General features: G+C 41.9%; 1 protein-coding gene across 3 annotated transcripts in view; it reads left to right on the forward strand.

Annotated features, from left to right (window-relative positions):
• Positions 1 to 20166, forward strand: part of LOC138426071 (uncharacterized) — a 203075-nt gene that overhangs the window by 19812 nt on the left and 163097 nt on the right. For 2 of the 3 annotated variants that reach the window (XM_069564735.1, XM_069564736.1), the window contains exon 2: positions 15567 to 15626. In XM_069564735.1, the coding sequence (XP_069420836.1) occupies positions 15615 to 15626 (12 nt within the window). In that variant the 5' untranslated portion in view covers positions 15567 to 15614. Of the gene's footprint in view, positions 1 to 15566; positions 15627 to 17747; positions 17863 to 20166 lie in introns of those variants that run through there. The other variant, XM_069564734.1, reaches the window with a different exon arrangement.

Below are 20166 nucleotides of genomic sequence, written 5' to 3' on the forward strand. Positions count from 1 at the left end.
ATTTTAGTTAAAAGTGAATTTTGAGTTTGCTTATGTATATTCCATCCATAAACCGAAACACGCAGAAATACACAAAACACACACACGGACACACTTCCGGCATCTCTGGGTAGCATTATCCCTGAAGGTTGTCTTTTCCTATTTTTCACATTCTTGATTTTTTTATATATTAAAAAAAAAGCAAATCTCACCTCATCCAACACTTGATATGAATCTAAGTGTTCAGGGTCAAGTAGCCAAGCATGTACAAAAGGAAAGTTCTAGCTATATTTAACGATCTGAAATGGAAATTGCCAAATTCAGCTCCTTTTGGTGCCAGTAGTGACCAGTAGAGTAGCTTTAAATGTTGCTAGGATTCTGAAAGCCCTGAAGCACTGTTGGGCCAAGTTGTGAACAAGGATGAGAAAGTCACCAAAGTATTTCCAGCAGTGATCCAGAAGTGAATTGAAGAGGAGGCTACACATGGGACCCAACTGTAAAAATTCAATGAAACAAGAATCGTCTATAAATGCATTCCTTGTAGGGCCGTCATCCCCAAGACAAGAAAACGTGCCCCAGAATTTAAGGCTGCCAAACATCGGTGAACTGCGATGCTCATGCCAATTCCCAGCTGAGATCAATGAGTTACATCTGCCCACACCTGCTGCTACAACTCTCTTTTATTTCTAGTCATCTTCCTACTACTTCGAAATCATTCACAGCCTGCAATTCTTCCCAGCCCACGTCTACAGCAAACTTTCAGTCTTTTTCCAGGTAGAGTGCCGTATTTATTGTAGTAGTTGTGCATTTCTTAACCATTGAACATGTTGGAAACCCTGCCTCTGTTATTGGTTTCTCTCTTTTTTGCCCCTATGAGTCACTGGTTAGCATTTTATAGTGTTGTCTCTAATCCTATTTTACCGACATATCATGGGTTTTTTTTTTTTCTTCACAATTTAGCATAATGTGATGATGTTTAGGAATTCATATATAGCATTATTGTTGACATAACAGTATGAGGCAATACCATATGTTCTGCTTGAAACACAGTGACTATTTTAGTTAAGAACTGACCTTTCAAATTGTTTGGTATGCATGGTGGAGTGGACTCTATTGCCTGGGTCAGTTGCAAGATTATAAAATGATAGTGGATTTTCATAAGTTATTTAACTATGTCGTTTAATGAAGAAACAGACGTCGAGATGCCAAATGACTTCCGTAAGGTTACACAGCAAGACCGTGACAGATCTAGGATTAGAGTCTGGGCCTGTTGATTCCTAGTTAATGCTCTTTCTCGTTTAGCTTGGTCTAAGGCTGTGGTCCCCCCAGGCTAGTCTTTGAACCAGTAGTATCATCATCACCTTGAAAATTGTTAGTCATGCAAACTCAGTGATGTAGGCCCAGCATCCTCTAGGTGATTTGAAAGCACGCTGAAGTGAGAGGGGGGCTTCCCAGGTGGCTCATTGGTAAAGACTCTACCTGCTAATGCAGGAGACGCTGGAGATGTAGCTTCAATCCCCGGCTCGAGAAGATCCCCTGGAGGAGGAAATGACAAATCATGCCAACATTCTTCCTGGCAAATCCCCCTGACAGAGCATACCTGGTAGGTTATACAGTCCATGGGGTCACGAAAGAATCAGACACAGCTGAGTGACTGAGCATGCACACACAGTTTGAGAACCACTGGCCTAGATTACAAACCACCAGTATTTCTGTGACCCAGGAGGCAAAAGAATAAAAAAAGGGAACCTAAAAGATTCAGCATAGTTTGAAAAGGTTAAATTATTTTTGTGATTTTCATAGAGTCCAACAGAAGCATTTAAAAAATATAGACAATTCTGAGATCTTAGTTTTACTTATTGATACAAGTATATACAGCACAAAACAAAAAATGTCACAATTCTAGATAATAACCTCCCTTTAGATAGTATTCAGAGGATTGTTGTTGTTTAGTTGCTAAATCTTGTCTGACTTTTTGTGACCCTATGAACTGCAGCCTGCTAAGGCTCCTCTGTTCATGGGATTTTCCAGGCAAGAATACTGGAGTGGGTTGCCATTTCCTTCTCCAGGGGATCATCTAGACCCAGGGGTCAAAACTGTATCTCCTGCATTGGCAGGCAGATTCTTTACCACTGAGCCACCAGGGAAGCCAACGTTCAGAGGCTAGCAAAGTGAATTTCCCCCCAAACAGCTTGTTAACAGTAAGCCGTCAAAAACCCCACATATAGATGTGAAAATCTATATATTGGAAAATCTATTTGTATGTATGTATCCAAAATCACTGCAGATGGTGACTGCAGCCATGAAATTAAAAGACGCTTACTCCTTGGAAGAAAAGCTATGATCAACCTAGATAGCATATTCGAAAGCAGGGACATTACTTTGCTGACTAAGGTCCGTCTAGTCAAGGCTATGGTTTTTCCTGTGGTCATGTATGGATGTGAGAGTTGGACTGTGAAGAAAGCTGAGCACCGAAGAATTGATGCTTTTAAACTGTGGTGTTGGAGAAGACTCTTGAGAGTCCCTTGGACTGGAAGAAGATCCAACCAGTCCATTCTGAAGGAGATCAGCCCTGGGATTTCTTTAGAAGAAATGATGCTAAAACCGAAACTCCAGTACTTTGGCCACCTCATGCGAAGAGGTGACTCATTGGAAAAGACTCTGATTCTGGGAGGGATTGTGGGCAGGAGGAGAAGGGGACGACCGAGGATGAGATGGCTGGATGGCATCACTGACTCGATGGACATGAATCTGAGTTAACTCCGGGAGTTGGTGATGGACAGGGAGGCCTGGCGTGCTGCGATTCATGGGATCGCAAAGAGTCGGACATGACTGAGCGACTGAACTGAACTGACAGTTGACATATTGGTAATAAACAAAGTAGCAGCCAAAGAAATAGTTTAGTCAGGTTGAATATTTTGTAATTTACTGAGAACTAGAAAGACAGAGTTCAAGAAGTAATGAATTGCCTTTCCTGTTTTCCTAATTGACCACTGGAATGTGAAACTATGTGAAAGCCCAGGAAAATGGAGACATTTTCTTAAGTTCTCTATGATCCATGGAATTTTCAGCACTAGTTTTAGTTTAGCAGTTTGAGTGTTTGGGGCCCATGTAGAACTTTAGCTGGGGAACTTAGACACATGAATATATTAGTCAAAGTTCACTTCAGAAGCAATGTAAGAGGTTTTCACTCTCCCTTAGTTAAAACACACATCTTTCAGTCATAATACATGTTTCATTTGCTTTTTCGCACTTACCCCACTTGGGATAACTCTAGGCTTTAGTGTCTATTGAAGGCTCAAAGTGACAGGTGAGCAACTCAGCGGAGGTCAGCTAAGGCTGTGGTCCGTGCAGCAAAGGCACACGGGCCACTGAAACCTGGATCCCAGCTTCTTAGGTGGCCTGTCACCTAACCTCTCAGGATTTTCAATGTCCTCATCTGTAAAGTGGGGATAATGCAGCCCCTCTTAGGGGTTGTAGTGAGGACAAAGTGATATCATCTATGTAAAGCCTCAGTCCCTGATCAATTACCATGTTGTTAACACTTACATGTCCGATGAGTTTGATTTTTTTTTTCCACTTCAGTCTAATTTTTTGAGGGCTCTCAGGCTATGGTCAATTTCTCAGTGGTGGTGGTGTCATCTTTATCTCACTGATTGTGCCTTTCCTTCTGAAGTTGCTATCCAGGCTGTAGTTCCCTTAGGGCCAGGAATCGTCGTCACCCACTGCACTTGGAACTTTCATATACTAGGTTCCCCATAAATATGTGTGGGATGATTGAGAGAATACACAAGTGAATGTGGGCCTTGGAAATGAATACAGAGTATCCCAGCAATTAACCTGCTGATGGAGAACATTCCTGCCTAGAGGAACAGTTCAGGTAGCAGGCCCCCTGAAGAAGTAATAATGTTTGTTTCTTTAGGCAACAAAATTTATCCTTTCATGACACTAATTTCCCTTTACTTGTGAATCAACCAACATTTTGCCACTGAATACCTGAGGAAGAAGCAAACCCACACTGATGTGCCTATTGATACGTTATGCCTGCATCCGGATGAATATGAGGGAAAAGGAGGGTAGAAATGTGACCGTATAAACAAATAGCCCCTGTTGCTTTCTTGTGAACCCCTATGTGACACTAATCCGGAAATGCATGCCAGTGGCAGTTGAAATATACTATGAATTACTAGCAATGACGTTTTTGGAATTGCACGTGTGGCCTGATTTATACCCCGATGTTCTCAATCAGATTCTAGGGATCAATTGATCACTATCAATAACAAAGGACAGGTATGTTTTCTCAAGTCTTGCTAAAGGCAATCGTTTCCTCTGCATTGGTACTACCTTGTAAATGCAGTTTGGAATTTTTCTTCTATCCGATGCTAGGAACACTGGAAGCAGAATTCTTGCTAGGATAAAGCAGGCTGGGGCTTGTCCTCCCTGATCCCCAGACTTTAATCACAGCCCAGGTCGCCAGTGTCATGCTTTATGGGCTCTGTTAGCAAAGTTCTTTTCAAGGATGAAAGTGGCAAGGCTGGACGGTGGGAGGAAGAGCTGGGCTGCCCTGAACAGGCAGTGAAGGGACCTTCACTCCTCTGGGTAGGACATATTTTAATGCTCTTTATTTCTTTTCTATTTTTTGAAGTTTTTTTTTTTTTTTTTTTTTTTTTTTTTACGTGGACCATTTTTAGTGTCTTCCTTGAATTTGTTACAACACTGCTGCTGTATTATGCTTTGGTTTATGACCGTGATATAGAACCCACACCGTCTGCATCGGAAGACAAAGTCTTAACCTCTGGACTGCCAGGGAAGTTTCTCAGTGCTCTGTTCAGATTAGCTGGTGAATATAATAGGATCTTTCTATGAGCTTTTGTGCAATATATATAGATAGATATAGATATAGATCTCATATATATATTCTTATATTTCTCTTGCGCTTTTATTGTAAGGCTAGTAAAAGACTCATAAAAGTGTGTAGGATGGTAAGGGTCCGCAGATAAGAGATGACAATAAATTTCTTAAAGAGGAAATAGCTGAGTCAGCATTGGTTGATGAAGTAGGATCAAAAAAGTTGTAACCTGGAGGAAGTGACTGCGGGAGAGGGAGCCAGGAGACCCAGCAAAACTCCAGAGAGTGGTCCAGGAGAAGAGAGTCCAACCGCAAACACAAGGTCCCTTCGCTGTTGTTTAGTCACTCAGCTGTGTCCGCCTCTTTTGTGACCCCATGGACTGTAGCCTGCCAGGCTCCTCTGTCCATGGGATTTCCCAGGCAAGAATACCGGAGTGGGTTGCCATTTCCTTCTGCAGGGGATCATCCCAATTTAGGGACTGGACCCATGTCTCCTGCATTGCGGGCGTTCTTTTTACCATCTGAGCCACCAGGGAAGGCTATTTGCTATCAGGCCATTATTTTCTCAGATATTTTTCTTCCCTTTTTTTTTTTTTCTTCATCTTTTCCTAGAAGTCTCATTTTTGTCTGCATTTTTCCTTTCTCTTCTTCAAACTGGATAAATTCTATTGATTTGTTTTTAATATTCTTGATTCCTTCTCTACCATCTCATTTCATGAACTCTTGAACCCATCTGGTGAATTTTTCACTGTAGTCCTTACATCTTTCGATTCTGAAATTTCCATTTGACTGTTTCTATAGTTTCCTTTTTTAGAGATTTCTTCTATTTGAGTCTATTAATATATTTTCCTTACATTTTAAACCACAGTTTCTTAGAATTCTTTGAACATTTTATAAAACCTGCTTTGAAGTCTTTGTCTACTAAATACAACCTCCTTACCCACTCAGAGTTAATTTTTGTTGACAGCTTATTTTCCTGAATATAGGTCACACTTTTCTATTTCTTCACTGTCCTATAAATTTTTGTTGAAAACCTGCATCGTAGATAATATGGTGTAGCAAATGTGATTTTGAGCTTTTGCCTTGAGGACCATTGTTGTGGCTGTTTTATTTTGTTGTTTGAGTTATATTTCATTTGTTTTGTTTTTAGTAACTTGCTTGAACTTAAGCGATCGAGTCTGTTTTCCCTGTGATGTGTACCTGCTGCTGTCTCTCTGAATTTTTTCAAACTTTAACAAACACTTTTAGGTTCATTTTATGGAGGCTCCTGTGCATCTGCAGAGCACAGTGATGAACCAAGGACTGTCCACAGACACCTTGCGTCTGTAAGATTTCTCTCCTCTCCTGCTGGATCTGTGTGTGGGGCTGGGAACATGTTTAAAATTCAGCTCTTCTTTCTGCCAGGTCCTCCTGGGTCTTTTGTGTAGATCTGCACAGCATCCAGGTCACCCGGGGATGTGCACACAGCTTGGATAGTCTCGCGTCTTCCCTGCCCACGTGCACAGACCCCTGATCAGCACAGACCCATGGAGCACCCGTTTATTAATAGCCTTTCTTTGGTCTCTCATTTCCAGGACCTCCTGATCTAATTTCTGATCAGTCGAGTGATCTACTATATCCCAAGTGGGACTGCAACTCAGCGTAATAGAGCCACGGGCTGTCAACGCTTGTTTTCTACGGATTTTGATACTTTTCACAATACAACTGGGTATGAGTTTTCCGTCCTCGTCACCAAAATTCCATGCCAGAGCAGTGGAACCGCTGGTTTTTATTGCCAGTGCTTCCTTGGAAGCACTACTCCACCGGCCCAGCTGGTGTTAGGGGTCACTGCAGAGACTGGAGCAACCTTGGGTCAAGGAGGTACCCACAGTACTTACACTAATTTCTGCAGTTTCCCATGAATGCCTATTTCTCCATTGGTTATTAGCCTCCGGCCTCTTTCCAGAGACTGAACTGGTTGTTTTGGATTTTTCTCCCTTCCAGGTTTACCTTGTTTCTTGGGGGCTAGGATTTGACAATATCTTCTTTCTGTCATGCCCACATTCCCTACCATCGTTTTTAAAAGATATTTTCCTTGGCTATAGAATTTTAAACTTTAGTGTTGTTCTTCTTTTTTGCCCTTTAAAGATATCTGCCCACGCTCTTCTGGCTTACAGAGTTTCGATGAGGAGTCTGCTATAATTTTTAACTTTGCTCCTCTGTGTGTGATATGCCTCTTTCCTCTGGTTACCTTCATGATTTCTTTTTGCTGTTGGTTTTCAGTGGTTTGAGCCTGATGTGTATATGTGTATGTTTTATCCTGCTTGATGTTTTCTGAGCTTCTTCAGCCTCTGCTTCGGTGTCTGTCATTGATCTGAGAGAATTTCCAGTCATTATTCCTTTGATCGTTCTTCTGCCTATGTGCTCTGTCTTCCTTTCCTATATTCAGAATTACAGGTATGTTAGTCCATTCGGAATTTTTCTATTATTCTTGGATACTCTGCTCTTTTTTTTTTTGCTCTCTCTTTACCTTTCTGTTTTTATATACATAATCTCTGTTGCTGATGGACTGAGTTTAACTGATTTTATTCTCAGTTGTACTTAGACTACTAATGAGCTTGTTGATGATATTCTGCATTTTCCTTACCATATTGTTCATTTCTACATTTCCATCTGATTCTTTATTATTCTATCCCTTTGGTGAAATTCCTCATATATTCATTATGTTACCCAGTCTTTATGTGGGAGCCATTAACACGTTAATTACATGTTTTCTTCCAGCTTTATGGAGCTATAATTGACATATAACACCATGTAAGTTTAAGGTGTACAACATGATGATCTGATACATAGATATCGCAAAGTGATAATGACACTAAGGTTAGTTAATGCGTCTATCACTTTGTATACTTATTTTTTTTTGAAATGAAATCTTTCAAGATCTACTCACTTAACTTTCAAGTAAAAAATGCACCACTACAAATTACAGTTACCATGCTTAAAGTAGATCCCATAACTTATTTATTTTAGGACTAGAAGTTCACCTTCACTCATCCCCCCCCCACATCCTACTTCTGCCTTGGCAATGACAGATGTACTTTCTGCTTCTCTGTGTGTGTGTTTTTTTAAGATTCCACATATAAGTGAGATCACACAGTATTTGTTTAAATTTGCTTCTTCTTTACAACTGGATAATATTCTGTTGCATATACGCCACATCTTCTTTATCCGTTCCTCTCCTGATGAGCATTAGACTGTTTATACATCTTGTGCTGTGCTTAGTCGCTCAGTTGTGTCTGACTCTTTGTGACTGCATGGACTGTAGCCCACCAGGCTCCTCTGTCCATGGGATTCTCCAGGCACAAATACTGGAGTGGCTTGCCATGCCCTCCTCCAGGGGATCTTCCCAGCCCAGGGATCGAACCCAGGTCTCTCACATTGCAGGCAGATTCTTTACTATCTGAGCCACCAGGGAAGCTACTGTAAACAAAGCTGTGGTGAACGTGGGGTTGCAGATGTTTATTTGACATAGTGATTATACCCAGATGGGGGATGGCTGGATCATATGGTAGTTCTGTTTGGTTTTTGAGACCCTTCCCTACTGTTTCTCGTAGTGGTTGTATCAATTTACATTCCAACCAGCAGTGCACAAGATTTCCCCTTTCCCCCATGACCTCTCCAGTGCATCTTATTCTGGTCTTTTTGATAACAGCCAATCCAACAGGTGTGAGGTGATACCTCATTGTGGTTTTGATGTACCTGAGGATTGGAGATTTTGAAAAATGTCTATTCAGGTCCTTTCCCCATATTTTGATCTGATTCTTTTAACTCCTGAGTTATATGAGTTCCTTATATGATTCGGATATTAATCCTTATCAGGTACATGACTGCCACTCCAGCCAGCGGGTCATTGGCTGAGCTATCCGTCAGGAGTGGTTGCTCATCTGGTTTTCTGGTCAGTGGGGTCTCCTGCTGTACCCACAGATGGGCTGGCTTGGAGAGCATGCTTTACAGTCAGACACAGCCACTGTCTGTAAAACCAACTTGAGTCACAGACTATGCTCTGTGACTCCCTGCCTGGGCAAAGCGCCCGTCTGTGTCCCATAGTCAAGCAGGGCCACTTCTGACCTCCACTTCCGAGTAGGATTGTATGCTGGGCTCTGCAGCTGAGCATCACTGTAGACTGGGGTGGAGGCTGCTCAGGGTCACCATTCAGGCTCAATAACTGGGCAAGGCTGCTGATTTGAGTCCAGACCCAGGACAGGCTATGGGATGTGCCCTGTGCCCGCTGGGCATTGTGGCCAGGCTTCCTGATGGGAGAATGGCCCCGAGGGGCAAGGCTGGAGGTCATGCGGGCAGTTGGGCAGTACTTCGAGTTTCTACCCTTGCCTGGGGGCATAGGATGGGCTCCGTGGACAGTATAGCTGTTCGGTTGGAGATTCGAAACAGGCAGAACTGCCTACTGAGCATCCTGCCCACACGCTCCATATTCTCACACTGCTGCTGCCAAGTTACTTCAGTCATGTCTGACTCTGTGCCATCCCATAGACGGCAGCCCTATACTAGGTCACTTTCAAATTTGACTAATGACTTCAGAAACTCATGAACAATTTTTAGCTGAAGTCTCCCTGTGGCTTCTAAGGGGTTTCAGGTCGATTCCAGCAAGCAAGTGCTTGCAGCCTGTTACTCCTTGGACCCACTGCTCTTTCCTTTGCTTTTGGGTTAGTTGGTTATTCTGTGACTTCAGCTCCTGGGTGGCTTTCAGAAAAGTTGTAAATTTGCAGACATTCATAATTCTTTTTTTTCTTGCTTTATGTTTGGGACTAACAGCCTGCCAGGTTTCCATACCCTAAGTGGAAGCTGGACGTTTGACATACATAATTTTTAAATTTTCTCAACTCTTATGTAGGGAAATTGGAGACTTTTAGAGGTTAAGCAATTTCCCTATGTGCAAGAGCCTGAAAAAATTTACTGGGGTATACTTGCTTTACAATGCTGTGTTAGTTTCTGCTGTACAACATGTGAACCAGCCATAAATATACATATATACTCTTCCCTTTGGACCTCCCTTCCACGTCCCCCCTACCCCCTGTAGCCCCATCCCACCTCTCTAGGTCACCACCGAGCACCGAGCTGAGCTCTTTGTGCCATATAACAGCTTTTCACTATCTATCTATTTAATACGTCATAGCAATGGCACCCCACTCCAGTACTCTTGCCTGGAAAATCCCATGGACGGAGGAGCCTGGTAGGCTCATGGGGTCGCAAAGATTCGGACAGGACTGAGCGACTTCACTTTGACTTTTCACTTTCATGCATTGGAGAAGGAAATGGCAGCCCACTCCAGTGTTCTTGCCTGGAGAATCCCAGGGACGGGGGAGCCTGGTGGGCTGCCGTCTATGTGGTCGCACAGAGTTGGACATGACTGAAGCAACTTAGCAGCAGCAGTATATATATATATATGTCAATTCCAACCTCCCAGCTCTTCTCCCAACATGCATCCATTGTCTATGTCCGTATCTCTATTCCTGCCCTGCAAATGGGTTCATCTGTACCATTTTTCTAGATTCCACATACATGCGTAAATATATGATATTTGACCAGTGTCTTTCTCGTTGTTAACACAAGTTGATTCCACAGTGTTATTCTGACTCTTTATTTAAGTGACAGTGTGTTATATTTTTAGGGCTTCCCAGGTGGCTCAGTGGTAAAGAATCTACCTGTCAATGCAGGAGACAGGGTTCGAGGCCTGGGTCGGGAAGATCCCCTGGAGGAGGAAATGGCAACCCACTCCAGTATTCTTGCCGGGAGAATCCCATGGACAGAGGAGCTTGGCGGGCTCTAGTCCATGGGGTTGCAAAGAGTCGGAGGTGACTGAGCTACTGCACGTGTTAGGTTTAAGAAGTGACTTTCCATGGTAATTTTCATAGTCCCCTTTTATTTATTCTCTAATATAGATTTAGATTGTACTACAAAAAGCGATTGCACAGAATGAGAGAGGAGACTTGGTAGGCCCGTTTGTTATTGGAAGTATCTTCCCACTTGTGTGTCTCACAGAAACGTCAAATTCAGATCCCTACAGAGGCCAGACCAGAAATAGATCTGAGTGAAGAACTCTGGGTCTGTGATCACTGTCATTTTCCTCAACACTTGTGGCTCTGTTTTTGAAAGTGGCAAGGATACAGAGAAATGTTTCTTTATAAGAAAAACAGCAGCCCTAGCAGAATGATATGTGGGTACTCTGCCTCTCTCTCTGCCTGAGGACTGGCGGAATTTATTTGACCTGCACATTTATTTAATTTTTTTAAGTTGAGGCGTGTTGTGGCAGTTCCTGAGCACTGCCTGTTGTGTTAAAGTCACCCATTGAAGTATCTGTTTGCTCTTGAGATCGTTGCGTGCATCTGTGTGTGCTCAGTTGCTCGGATGCATCGACTCTTTGCAACCCCATCGGCTGTAGCCTGCCTGGCTCTTCTGTGCATGGAATTTTCCAGTCAAGGATGTTGGAGTGGATTGCCATTTCCTTCTTCAGGGGATCTTCCTGACCCAGAGATCAAACCCATGTCTCCTGGGTCTCCTGCATTGGCAGGTGGATTCTTTACCACCGTGCCGCCTGGGAAGTCCTGAGATCATTCAACGTTAAGAGTCTGCCAAGCACCCACTCCTTCCAGTCTCTGTTCTGGGCTCTAAATATGCAGCAATGAAGTCAGCAAGCCTTGCCTTTATGGAGCTTACATTTTGGTTTGTGGTCTGCAACAGGAAGAGCAGGGACCCTGGGCACTAGCAACACTGCCTAAAGAACATGCTGCCACCCCACCCCACCGATGTTGCCAATTTTTAAAAATTTTCCAAGAGAAGCCAGAAGTCAGATTTTTGACGGCAATTTTTTTATTTTTCAATATTGGCTCAATCTGTTTAAAATCACTGTGGAGGTCAAACAAAGCATGTTTGCAGACAGAATCTGGCTTGCGACCTCTGTCTAACACCATCTTTGCCCTTGCTGGTCTGCTTGAGAAGAAAAATGCAATGGAATGACAGCTGTAGCCATGCTAATTCCCTTCTCTGGAAGCAATGAACCCATACTCAGAGATTTGGCAGTGCCAGGATTTAATTTGCAATAAATACAAGGTCAACAATTTCAGTGAAAGCCATTTTAAGATCAGTCTTAAAGCAAACCAAAAAAAAAGTGACTGTACAAATTAGCTTTTTAGTGATTATTAACTTGGGCTCCACAGGATATGGTCAATGGGATACTTGCAAGAAGGTTATATTGCAATTACCGACCTACTTACAAGTTTGAGACTGGCTTTTAAAATGTGATTCCTGTTGTGCATGCTCAGCCTCTCAGTCCGACTCTTTGTGACTCCGTGGACTGTAGCCCACCAGGCTCCTCTGTCCATGGGATTTCCCAGGCGAGAATACTGGAGCGGGTTGCTATTTCCTCCAGAAGATCATCCTGACCCAGGGATCGAACCTGCATCTCCTGAATTGGCAGGCAGATTCTTTACCACTGCGGCACCGGGCAAGCCCTATTGCAGGCTGCTTGAATTTCAGTAAACATGCCACACTGTGGTCCAAATTTGTAGACTTAGTGAAAACTTTGCTCATTAGTTCATTAAGTCAGGAGTTCCTGAAAGGCCAAACACAAGCTTTGGGGTAAATTGATAGTGTTTATAACAGTTGTTTTCCCTTTTGTTTTTTTAATGAAAGGAAAGCCCCTTTGGACTTTCTTGACAATATAGGTCATAGAGGTAGCTGGGCAAAAATATCGGTTCTTGGATTGTCTTCATCTTTGGTGAGTCACACAAGCGATAGGTTTTTACGAGGGTGTGGTGACTGTTCGTCAATCAGTAACTTATTAAAATTACTGCTTGCTGATGGATTCTGCTCACTGTTCTGTGAACGTCTCACTCTCATTTTCATCACCCCTCTGTGCTCATAGCTCTTTCCATTCACCTTTTCCGGCTTGTTTCTGAATTCAGCCCACTCCTCAGAATCCATTCTGCTGCCTCCAGCTCACCGATTTGGCCTCTGAAACTGGTCTCTTGCCTATTTTTTGTCATCTGTTTGTCACAGATTTTAGCAATTGGGTCATTTTTATAGCTTTTAAACACTGCTTTCCCACTTTGGAAGTCTTCAAATTAAATTCCCAGGAATTGCAAATGGAAACACACATTCAGGTATCAATGTTTAGGCCAGAACCAATATGTTGCCCATGTCTTTTTTATGCCCGACAGCCAGGGAACATGCTCTCTGATTTTCTCCAGCTCATGGTGGCTCTATTATTCTTTATCAACTCTGCTCAGAAGGCTGTATCTCAATCATAAGGCACCTGGCCACAAACTCCCAAATCCCAGCTCATCAGAATCTGGAGACTGACATTCCTTATTGCAAATGGTGCTTGATCTTAGCTCCTAGAGATACCAAGGCCAGAGGGACCTTCTGCCATACTATTTAGTCAAGAGACCCAGAGATACTGGGTTCTACTTCTCCTTGAGTGGTACCTGCTTTAAAATGATACACCACTTGGTTCTATCAAACTGCTCTCTAGATTCAAGGACATGCTTTCTATGAGAGAATGAAGGAATTCTGATCTTATTCCATAACTGTACTCAGGCTTACTGCACGTATATTGCACTCTGAATATGGTGTAGAAAGATATTTAGAACGCAGCCGTCTATGAAGAGAGAGAAGCGGTCTGCCTTATCTGCAAGTCTCCTGAGCACACGAATGATGTGAAGAGAGCCAGCCTGTGCTTTCTGGCTTGCATATGTTAGATTCTAGGTCTCCACATAAATTTACGATGAGTGTAAAGCGAGAAACTTTACGAATTACAAACATTTTAAAGACAAATATTAACTATGTATTGTGTTAGTCACTCAGTCGTGTCGGACTCTTTGCGACCCCATGGACTGTAGCCCACCAGGCTCAGTCCTTGGGATTCTCCAGGCAAGAATACTGGAGAAGGGTCCCATGCCCTTCTCCGGGGGAATTTTCCCGACCCAGGGATTGAACTTGAGTCTCCCACATTGCAGGCAGTTTCTTCACCAGCGGAGCCACCAGGGAAGGTCAGCTGTGTATTAGGTTAATACCAAATTCAAGGAAACAAAAGAAAAGAGATTTCCGCTCCACGTTTGTTCTCAGAAGTAGTTGTTTCTGAATTCCTCTTCAGTCACTGTGATGTGGGAAAAAACAAGCAAATTGAATTTCGATTTCTGTTACTTGGCTAAAATTTCCTCATTTTAATGTCAGTTTTTTCTTTTAGATAATTTTACATTTTTTCCCTTATTTTAGAGGTAATCAACTTGAATCTTTCATGTTTCGCTTACATAAAAGAGTTTTAAAATTACCAATAAAAGAACTAAAATCTTTCCTTTTGCCACATTGATTGCCATGAAAGAGCTCGCTTGCCTTTTGTGAACTGACTTTTTAAAACTATGATTGAGAGCTCTGAATAAAAAAAAAGTCACATGTATCCTTCATACATGAAATACTTTGTTTTACTGCCAAATACTGATAACCATTTCAAGAGGGCAAATTCCAAGTTTAAAAAGCTCCTTTGGTAACTATTTATAGTAATCTAATAAATGCTAGGACAATCCCTCATTTTTGAAATTTCCCACTTATTATAATCATCTGGCTAATCAGATGGTATTCTAGTGCAGTATTTTTATCAATTGAAATAATATCACATGGAATAGCTTATAGATTGAGCTGGATAATTAACTGCATGACTAAGGATTTTTTATGAGTGCTATAAACACATTTCCTTTCACGAAGTGTGCGTAATCCATATTGTTTTTGGATGATGTTCTTAGAATTTAATCTGCTTGCTACCTAAGTATATGTATTTATCATTAACTTTATCAGCTATGGGGGTTCCCAGGAGGCTCAGTGGTAAAGAATCTGCCTGACAATGCAGGAGACTTGGGTTTGACCTCTGGGTCAAGAAGATCCCCTGGAGAAGGAAATGGCAACCCACACCAGTATTTTTGCCTGGGAAATCCCAAGGACAGGGAAGCCTGGTAGGGTACAGTCCATGGGGTCACAAAAGTGTTGGACATGACTTCATGACTAAATAACATTCTCAGATATTATCTACGTTCAACAGTTGAATAGCTAGATCTTAATAGTTTTAAAAAAGATAAAAATAAAATCTACTGAAAGCATGTGAAAGCAAGTTTTCATCATAAACTTCAGTGCAATCTGAATTTTTTTTTTTAGGCATAAAAGAAGGAAGTTTAGGCTGTCTACTTTAAGCCTGATTGTTTCCTAGAGATTACTTGTGTAAAACATCTTGTGAATATTTGCCAGCTCTCAGTTTGTTAGAAGTCTAGCTAAACAGACAAGAACAACAATAAAAACAAGTTGCCATCTTAATAGCATGCGGGATGATACTAGTATTTTGTAATAACTTAGATGGGAAAAGACTATGTATATGTGTAATTGAGTCACTGTACTGACACTGGAAACTAACATGACATGGTGAATCAGCTGTGTGTGTGTGTTAGACGCTCAATCGTGTCTCTTTTCGACCCCATGGACTGTAGCCCATCAGGCTCTTCCGTCCATCAAATATACTTCAATAAAATAAAAAATTGAAAAAACCAAAACACCAGATCAAATACTATTGACTATAAACAGAGATTTGCGGGGACCATTAAGAAGCCTCGTAGCTCTATCTCTCCAACCCCAAATTGCTTAATATGTCTTAAGATGGGGCCAATCTATTCTAGCTTTCAAACACTGCTTTTCTTTTTCAGAGAACTTGATTTAAATCTGTGCATTGCCAAGGGCAAGAAGCAGAGAACATGGATCGAGAGGTAAGATTGATGTAACAGGAGCCTCTTTTTGATTTTTATTTTTTCTTTAAAAGCAGCCCTTTAAGCTTTATTTTTCATAATATTATCCGTGGAGAGAAAGTATAGAAGTGAATGGGAATGCGGTCTCCACTGCAGCACTCACGAGTAAAAAGGATGATTCACGAGTGGAGCAGACAATGTAACCGCAAAAGAGAGTCTCTAGAAGGGAAACAAAAGTGCCTTCAGAATTTCCAAGGCTTCCCACCATCCGTAGTAGGGCTTCACTGTGCCTGTCCACTGTTTCTATTTTTGATGAGATTTATAAACACAGCATCACATATTTTCATGTGGCTTATCGCCCAGGGGCAGAATTAGATTGACTGCACTGAAGCTATGAGGCTTGTGAGTTTTGGGCAAGGGCTGGAGTGAAATAAGTAGTGTAATTGTTTTTGTGGAGTGACCGTGGGACCCCCTCTGTTCTGAATTACACATGGCTCAACCCTTTGACCTAACCAGACTCGGCAGTGGCTGGCGGGGCTCCTGAAGCTGTGTGGAAAGGGCCCATCACTGACAAGCTCAGGAAGGTTCTCTGTCAGGGAGATGCAGGCCAATGATTGTGCTAAACTAGAGTAATTACCAGCGAGACCACATTTGTGACCACCTCAACTTCACTGAACCCACCACGATTATTTCAACAGAACTGCCAATGCAAGAAATTTGTGGAATCCAATTGAAACATGGGCCCTTTGATTAACAGAAGGCACATAAATATATAAATGTAATTTACTAAAGTTTGGATCATCTTCAAGGAGATTTTGCCAAATTATTGAAAAATGATTATTATAATGATCTAGAAAAAAATACATAAGGTTGGGGAAAGTGCTATAAGCCATAATAAAAAGTTCTTTCATTGCAGTGAGTTTGATTTAAATTCTTCAAAAAATAGATGCCAGTCCCCTGATATAATTCCTCAAAGGAATCAAAGCTAAGCGGGATGCAGGGAGCTTCTGGAAAAAGCTTGAAAGAATCATATGTGCAGATATTTTTTCATTTGCTGAAAACTGAGTCTGTGATTCACATGATAATGAGTCAGATCAACATATCTATATAAGATTTGGAGGGCAGTCACTCGAGGTTTTATTTTTGATTCAGTTTTTAAATTTCCAAAGGTAATAGAAGTAGAGAACTTTGGTTTACTTTCAAGCGCTTGACAGTTTTTCCAAAACTAGTCCCATTTCTAAAATTTGTCTAAAATGCTTTTATCTACTTTTTTTTTCATGGCCAGTTTTACAAAGTAAAGTTCTCTTTAGGTGTTTTGGGGCTTCCTAGTGGTTCAAATGGTAAAGAATATGCCTACAGTGCAGGAGATTCAGGTTCAATTCCTCAGTTGGGAAGGTCCTCTGGAGAAGGGAATGGCTCCCACTCTAGCACTCTTACCTGGAAAATCCTATGGAGAGAGGAGCCTGGTGGGCTATAGTCTGTGGGGTTGCAAAGAGTTGGACAGGACTGAGCAACTTTAACATTTTCACTTTTTGTAGATGTTTTGGGCTTGCAACAACTTAGAAATCATTTAGCATTTAAATTTTTTCTTTCTCATCAGAGGCAACTCAAGCCGAATATTAATTCAATTGTTAGTTACCTGACATTTAATTTTAAAAAAAGAATATGCAGCTTTACATTTTTGGAATGTTATTCATCTACTCTAGGAACCCTTAAAGATCAGAAAAGGGAAGTCATTATCAGATCATTTACAGAAGAAAAAAAAACCACTATCATATCCTATAAGGCCCCCAACGAAATTGCACTCAGCCCTACACAGTCTTACTCTCATTAGCAGTGAAGGGTGTGCTCACCATGCAATCTAACATGGAGTGCTTAGAGCAGACAGGTGCAAATTGCAAGCTGTTTCACTTTGGCTGTTATCCCTTAAATACACAAAGTAATAGACTGGGAGAACAAAAAGAGTTCCTGCTCAAGCTGAATAAATGAAAGCCTTAACAGGGACACACCAGCTGTCTAGGAGAGTTCAATGTCGCGAATACTAAATATTAGCTTTATGCCACTTGCCAAGGAAGAGGGCTCCAATCACACCCCTGCCTTTTATTATTGAGAGGAAGTGGCTTCCAAACCGAACTTCCCTTTAGTGTAAAGGCAACAGGGTGGCCGAAGTGGGTGAAAACAGAAGCGAAAAGACCGGCTCCTGTTCACCATCACTGCACTCCACCCAGCAATCCAGGCATGAGTGGGTTCCTGTAAGGTGGGCCACACAGAATTTCTACCCGTGTCTTTTTTTTGGGTAGGGTGGGGTGGGGAGGGGGCTGATCCAAGCAAAGCTCCAGAGCATTGAAGCAACAAAAACAATCACCACCACCCGCTTCTCCGCAACACAATGACTGTGAGGAGCTAGTCTGCTGAACAGCGATGGTTTCACCTTAGGAACACCTCCGCTGATTTCGTGGAACAGACCCGCCAGGCCAGGTAGCTTAGGAATCTGAGATAGCATCTCTGAAAAGGGACCCTGGGGCTGTCACTCCCAAGCTGCTTCTCCCCGTGACTTGCCCGTGCGCCCCGGAACCGCCGTCTGGGAGAAAGAACGTTAACTCCGGCTCTGGGGGCCGCTGGCCGGGTCTGACTGCGGGGTCCTGCGCGCGCAGGCGGGAGGGCGGCGACCCCGAGCCGGCCTTGTTTACAGCCGGACAGGAGAAAACAGCCAGACACAAATGCGGGCTGACGGTTTCATGGAGCGCAGTCGGGTGATCCCAGATGCAATGTGACTGGCCTGAACTGAGCGATGATGTGTGCAGTATGCAGAATTCTCTCCCTGGCTGGTCTGTGCCCACCAGGCTCCGAGGCGCGCGGCCCGCGCCCCTCGGCCACCGCTCCCAGCGCCGCCCGGGCGCGGCGCAGACCGATGCCTTCTGACAACAATCACATTCTTTTAAAAACTTCCTAGGTTTTGGCTGTCACTGGTCATAAATGGGTGTGTTGTTGTGGCGCGCGTGAGTTACTCGGTCATGGATTTCCTTGCCAGTGGAGAGTGTGGGCATCAAAATATATTTGCTCCTTTTCCGCGAAAAGGAAAATATCATTGAAAACATTGTCAGTTCTTACAAACTTCAGGCAGTTCTTTTTTCCCCCCTTTGTTCAGATCACCAAGGATTACTTTCTTCCACCCTCTATCGTGTACTTATGGTTAACGGAAGAACCAAAATTTCAAAGAAAGACCTGATAAGAGAAAGAGATTTAATACTAAGCACACTTATGAATGTGTGATGAGAAGCTGCTCATCTTGGTTTTAGAGTTAGATTGTATTATATGAGTTAAACAGGAATGTGAAGGAAGAAAACCATGAGGAATATCCATAGTATTTTTAGTTAAGGCTTCTATATATGCTGCTTTCTTTTTTCAGAACTCAATAAATATCAGTGAGAAGCAGGAAGATACTAGGGGATAAATTTTGTTTCTTTAATTTCACTTTTGGAGTACAAGTGCTTCATATGTAAATGTGAACTTATTAAAAATAATAATGCTTACAGGGGTACACTCACTTATCAAGGAGTAATGAATGAAGGAATTGATGCAAAATGTAGCTGAAGGATTACTTAGCATGAACTAAAGAGATAAAATCTCATCAGGAAAGAGAGAATCTAAATTGAGAAGCAGGTGGAGGAAAATGCAATTTTCACCGCGTAAAGGTGCCCAAGTGTAAAGGAGAGAAAAGAGGAAACTGGCTAAGGACAGAGTCAGAAATCACTCCCAATTTCCTCTGGAACATGTGTTACTAGTAAAGAGGTCAAAAAATGTAAACCATCACTGGATAATCCTCTCAAAGAGTTTATCTCTGGTGCGTGCAATCAGACTTCACTTTCTCTTTGAATATGTGAGCTTGTGAAAATATCCAAGATGATTTTTAATATTGGAGAGCAAGTACATAATTTCATTTGAAGTCCTTAGTAAGGAAATGAGGTCTATTAATAGGCCACATCCATCTATTTAAAGACCATGTTTAACTGGATCTGAAAGGAGTGAGGTGCCAGGATTCCTCAACCATGTCAAGAAAACTAATACTCTGCTGTAACCTTGGATGAAGGCTGTGAAAAAAACAGTCGCACTTCAGCCTTTTCCTTAGCAAAATGTAGGAACATTTAGTACCATTGTGAACTACTCTTTTTAAAAGTTTACCAAGTTTTTCATGAATGTAGTCTAATCTTTTTGTATTAAAAATTGAAAAATTATGAAGATGAGTCTATTTACTTGCTATTGTTATTTAAGCACACATTTTAACATGTATGGTACTATGCATTTTGGCGATTTTTAGGATTTGTATCTGATTGTGAAATAACCTTCCAAATGTTATTTGTATCTTTTAAATAGAGCAATGACACAGAAGACTTTATTCTGCTTTCACTCTGGACGCAAAATGAAATATCAGAATTTTTTAGTTCAAGGAAAAAAATACAATTACTGGACTTCTAAGATTTGTCATGCATTTTGTTTAAAAGAAAATCTTAAAATATTAGTGAAAGTGATTTTTTTTGGTTGCAGTTTTTACCCATATAGG

Source organism: Ovis canadensis, chromosome 20 (genome assembly GCF_042477335.2).
Source record: "Ovis canadensis isolate MfBH-ARS-UI-01 breed Bighorn chromosome 20, ARS-UI_OviCan_v2, whole genome shotgun sequence".
In the NCBI taxonomy this organism is placed as follows: Eukaryota; Metazoa; Chordata; class Mammalia; order Artiodactyla; family Bovidae; genus Ovis; species Ovis canadensis.